The following is a 5,716-nucleotide window of genomic DNA, read 5'->3' on the forward strand; positions in this document are numbered from 1 at the left end:
TTCCAGGTCGCGCATGGAACAGGTATGTATCTGTATTATGTATCAAGTGTCTCGCGTGAGCGAAATGTTGTTGGAATGCGGTTCATGCATTCTACGTAGGATCGACGACGTTAAAGTTCTGAGCTTGACGCAAGGACTGGGTCTGCCGTACATTTATGCATATTCATTGCTTTCTGGAAGTTGGAAGGTAACGGATATTTTACACACCGAGGGGCATTCCTCCAACCTTACTCCGTACACAATTCTAGAACTGTCATGGGGAACAGACTGCATGTAAGAAAGGAATAAATCGATCAAATGGCAGACCGGGTCCAGATTGTAGATTCCGTCCTTAGTGTGTGCAACTAACCTCCAACTAAGTGGGAATTGTCAACCTACTTAACTCGGGAGCCACCAATATCAAACTAACAATGGAAAGCACCACTAATAAGCACTAACCACTGACCACAATCCTTCCATTTCGCCTTTATCTGAGGCTCAACCGCAGACAAATCAAACAGCCCAGTGACGATCCCCTGGCACAGTCCCAGTGCATCAGCTGTCCAACAGTCAACTACCTTCGGCGCTCGGGTCGATGGGAATGACCAGGGTCCCATCGCTTCCTATTAGTCCCTCGCGTCCGGGATCGTCCCCGTCGATCCATACCACGAAAGTAGAAAAAAGACTCTGGGAAACGGCATACTAAGTATTATCATTTGTAGTCTCTACCCCGCTTCTCTTCTATCAAGGGTTCTGTCGCCTGCCGACCGCCCAACGGAGCCTCGTGTTTTCATAGGGACGATACATCGGAAACCGTGAAAAAACAATTCTCAACGCTAATATATGAAACGCCCAGTCCATGCCACCCTGAATAATCTTGGGCCATTGCGGACAGCGGTGTAACCCAAATATATCATGCTCATAATGTAGGAACCAAAAAAGAAAAAAAAAATAAAACAAAACAAAACAAAATAAAAGAGGCAAGGAAAGGGAAAAAAGATGCATACAGACGAACGGGGAAAGAATAATAATGAAAAGACAAAAGAGCAACGGATTAATCTAGAACCACGCTGATGGCAAAAACCCAAACCCCGTTTTTTAAATGCCACACGGTCCAAACAACACAAAGGAGATGCCAAAGTAGAGTAAGAAAAAGGAAAGAAAACAAGAACGTAATAGAGCTATATCATACATTCCCTAAAAGTCCTTCTTCTAAAGTTCTGCAAGCATAGAACCTGGAATAAGGCTTAAGAGAGTAAATTCTTGAGAGATGGGCTTGCGCTAGCGCCGGAGCCGCCATTTGTCCCGTTGACATTCGTATGCCTGATGCTGCTCGTCGGACCTGCGGGCGCGGTGACAGGTGCATCGTCTAACTTTCCGGGTGGCGTCCGACCTCGTGGATCAACATGTGCTTGCGAAACGGGAGGTGACTGCGTTGGCGCACTAAGAACGCGTTCGACAGAATAGACACGTGCCGGTGGTCCCCCGTTCAATGCACTGAGTGAGTGCTGTGGGGAGTGTCGAACCATTGTAGAGTGCACATCCGGAGGTGATGCCGATGGGGCGTATGGTCGAGGCCCAGCTGGGTGAGAAAGATGAGGAGAGGGTATAGAGACTGGCCCATAGGGGCTCTGATGAGTAGGAAACGGCTGGGGAGGTGGAGGAGGATGAGCTCCACTCGTGTAATGATGCGGGGGGGCATGGTGTGAAGGAGCGGGCTGGAAGCCATTCATATGGTGCGGTGGGGGTGGTGGAGGTCCTCCGCGGTAGGTAGCAACTGGAATGCCATTGCGAAGCTTATCCCCATAATCGCCGGGACGCTGTTCATATCCCGGATACCATTCAGGCCCATTGGAAGGCGGCGGACCAAGAGGCCTAGGCAGCACCCCGGTTTGTGGAGGATGGGCATGAGGGCCGTAAGAATGATTGTGATATTCTGGAAGACGGGGGGCGGGGAGGACTGGCCGCTGAGCCGAGTAAGGAGACGGCCGAGGCTCTGGAGAGGGCTGGGCAGGTATCTGTTTGAGATGGCATTTATGACACTCGTATGAGTCCTGGTTCTGTTGGTCCAATGACGCTTCGGGATTACTCGCTAGTCCATTCTTGTCTGCAGAATTGAATTCACCGTTGAGCTTCATGAGGGAATGTTGAGAGGGGTTTCGATGAATATATGGAGGGCTTGCTGAGGCCGCAGGCGGAAATCTTGGTTCATTCATCCCAGCTCCGTTGAGTAGAGGTGGCCTGTGATCAGCAGCTGTTGTTCGTCGTGACTTATCGATAGGCCACCACCGAGGGGTGTATGCGGTAGAGCAACGCGCACATTTTCTTGTTGCATCTGTGCCAGTGACCTGGGTCGGTGCATGATTTTCGGAATCAATGGCCATCTCGTCCGTAGCTTCCTCAGGGGGCACCCCTGTATTCTTAGAGGTATCCTTCGTTGTAGGCGGAGGAGCGGTAACGCCGTTGACAGCAGATGCCCGTCGGTGTCCGGCCGATGTCGCACTGTGTTGTGATGCGATAATAGACTGCTGAACATACGCCGCTCTACGTAGAGTCCCAGTCAAGGAAAGGTCGGCTTGTTTGTAGTTTTGGACGAATCGCTGGAGGGCATTGATGCCTTCTTCCTCCGTAGGCTCGCCTACTGCATGAACAACAGACGGTACTGTATGATGAGGGCACCAGATTCCCGCAGAGGCCACTCCAACCTCATCCTTGAGCCGCACACTCTGCACGGTATCTCTCCTAGAGCTCTTAACGGGCGTGATATCGAAGCCAAACGTGTACTGCGCCTGGAACGCGCAACCAACATGGAACTGAACATTGCAGCCACTGAAATGGCATGGTACACAAGCACCATTGTTTGACTTGCAAATTTTGCAAACCTCACGGTACTTGTCTGCGGAAATAAGTGCAAATCCTTCAGCAGGTTCAAGCTCTTTCGCGTTGGCAAACTTGATCTCGGGAGTCCAAACCGCACAAGCGACATGGACCCAGTTGTTACCATCAGTCCGCTTCAGCGGTTCCCGAGGACCGATCGGCTTGCCTACGGCTTCCTGCCTTTGTCGATAGAGTTTGATAGCTTCACTAACCATCTCCTTCTCTAACCTCTCCTTTTCCCGATCCCGCTCAGTCTTCTTCTTGTGCGTCGACCGTGGAGCTTCCATCAATTCATGCTCTGTCCAGGTCACAGGGCATAGAACACACTCGTAACATGTCGAGAACAACGGATTTCTGTCATTGGTACACATGTCGCACAGCCATTTAACGCAATTCCGTGACGGGCTGACTCCATAGCAGCTTCGGTGAACGGTTAGCCGACAGTCCCTACAGGACAAATGTTGATCACCCATAGGTTCCATCTTGTTACAGACGGCACAAGGAAGTGTCTTAGCCTTGGGTGGATCGGGGACAATCGGTGCCGGTTCCGGGGCCTTCTCTGGTGCTGGCTTCTTCTTTGGCGCCGGTTCCACGGATGTAGCAGTCGAAGTCGCGCCACTGTCTTTATCGTTGGTGCGTCCCTTCTTTTTTGTGGTCTCCTGCACTTGAGGGTTGGCTGCTACAGGGACACCAATCGAGGCAGCAGTCGCAGCAGTCGCACTATTGATGCTAATCGGAGTCTCGGTGGAAATAAGGAGCTGTGTCAGTAGTTCTTCATCAACACGCCGGCGCCATGACTTGTTGCCACTTTGGGAGATCTTCTTGGCGACTTCATCTACATTCTCCCACTGAATCCCATACTTTCTCCATAGTAGAGCGCATCGTAAGCAGAGAGCCACCGTAAGCTGCGGCCCCTTATCTCGTTGCTTCGATGATGGTTCGCTTGGGGTTGTAGTCCCGGGCGGGATCCCAGGGGCACGCCGCCATTGGCGTGAGGTACGTGTAGAGCAGAACTTGCACTGGAAACCACGCTTTTTCTCAACAGCCTTCTCATTGTCATAGGCTGAATCATCATGATCGTCTGCCACGTCATCCACGAGCTTTGCAGTGTGATTTCGCTTAGCTTCCTTCTTGCCTCGCCTACCTTCATAATGATCCCAGATCTGGTGACCGCGGGCTGTCTTCTTCCACATGTAGTAGAACCGCACGATTTGATAATGCGGTACAGTACCGACATGTTTCGTCAGGTTCCGCCACTCCGATCCGTACTTCGCAACGCCCTGCTCGAACGCTTTTACTTCTTCAGGTCGCAGATGGGGCTCCTTTAGATCCTTGTACTTGTTCATCTGCTTTAACTTGGAAAGAGCAGTCTCGACATCGAAACTATTTGCATAAAGCAGCTCCAAAGCCTTATCCAGAAAATTCGTAGAGTACTTTTCGACCCCAAGGTCAGGCGCTATCTCCTTTGCTCTAGCCATATAGTCGTCGATAAATCTCTCTCGATCCGCAGCGCTAAGATCCGCACCAGGCGCATCGTCTTCGCCCCGAGAGGGTATTTGGGTCGCAGTGGGCATCTTGAACATTAGCTCCGCCGTACGCACCTGCTTACCGTTGACGGTAACCGGCTCATCTTCACCGCGCCGTACATATCCCTGCGGCTCATCCATAACCCATTTTGGTCTGTTTGCCTTCTCTTGCTTCGCGGCCTCAAGTGCAGCTAGGGCCTCTTTCGAGAGCTTCGAGTCCTTGCGACCTCCAGAGCTCTTCATATATTTTTTCTTGATATCGGTTGGCTTGACATATTCCACAGGACGCCCTGGCCAAGGGTTTACGATTGCCTGGAATCGCGGTCCCAACCGAGAGCTCGCCCGAGGATATATCCGGTCGTCATAGTCTAGCGCGTCTTCAACACGGCAGTGTATCCCTAGATAACGATAAGGCCACATCCTGGCCTGCGCAACCTGCTCTTCGGTGGCTGGCCGAGGGGCTTCTTCTTCGACAATTGCAGGAGTGCTGCTTGATGTGCCGTTCGCACCGTTGGGTTCTTCCTCCTCCTCTTCGACAACTTCTTCTTCAACTTCCGCTTGAGATTCGCCAAGGATCGGAGTGTTCCGAGCCTCAAGTTTTCGCTCTTGGGCACGACTGCAGGCCGCACAGGCCCATGCGAACCCGCGGGCGGGCTTTTTGGTTAGAACAGGCCGTACACAATACATATGATACGTATCGTGGCACACAGCGCAATCCACGGAATCGGTGCTATAACATATGAGCATATGATAACATTGACTCACAGGTATACTCATACATACCTCGCAGCATACAAACTGCAGCGCTTGCAGGTTTTGACGGCGCTGGTCAATTCTTTTCTTTTGCCGATCTCGACAAGAACAAATTTCCAGCGATCGTCAAGGACTCTCTTGACATTCGCAGGGACGTTGATCACTCTTTTCGTAGGGATGACCTCATAGTACCGATGAATATATCTGTCAAACATCTTGTCATACCAAAAGCAGTCCCGAGTCTTTCTATACTCTTCAAGATCGTCAATCTCCGAGAGATGCTTGATTTGACACTTTCCCCGTAATGAAGTAAGTGGACATGTATCGGAATGCATGGATGCAAATACAAGTCTCGTATCTGCAACTTTGCGCTGTATATCACGAGGTCTGTAATACCAATTTACGCGCACTGCCTCGATGGGGCCAGAAGGCACATCCTTGTTTGGAATAAACTCCATGATACGTGCCAAGTAATACGGTTCTCCTGGGGGTTCACAGATAAGGTAAACGTGGTCTATATTCAAGTCTCAGTAACTCCTGTGATGTTGGATGGGTTCCATAAGACGAACGAATCAGGACCA

General features: G+C 50.9%; 1 protein-coding gene across 1 annotated transcript; it reads right to left on the reverse strand.

Annotated features, from left to right (window-relative positions):
- Positions 1–1,226: 1,226 nt before the first annotated feature.
- On the reverse strand, positions 1,227–5,069 carry AO090003000821 (DNA-binding E3 ubiquitin-protein ligase SNT2; the record flags this gene model as incomplete). Its single annotated transcript, XM_023235050.1, has 1 exon — positions 1,227–5,069. The coding sequence occupies one exon, from the start codon at positions 5,067–5,069 to the stop codon at positions 1,227–1,229; it is 3,843 nt and encodes a 1,280-aa protein (XP_023090108.1).
- Positions 5,070–5,716: the final 647 nt, after the last annotated feature.

The sequence above is a fragment of the Aspergillus oryzae genome, chromosome 2 (assembly GCF_000184455.2).
Source record: "Aspergillus oryzae RIB40 DNA, chromosome 2".
Taxonomy (NCBI): Eukaryota; Fungi; Ascomycota; class Eurotiomycetes; order Eurotiales; family Aspergillaceae; genus Aspergillus; species Aspergillus oryzae.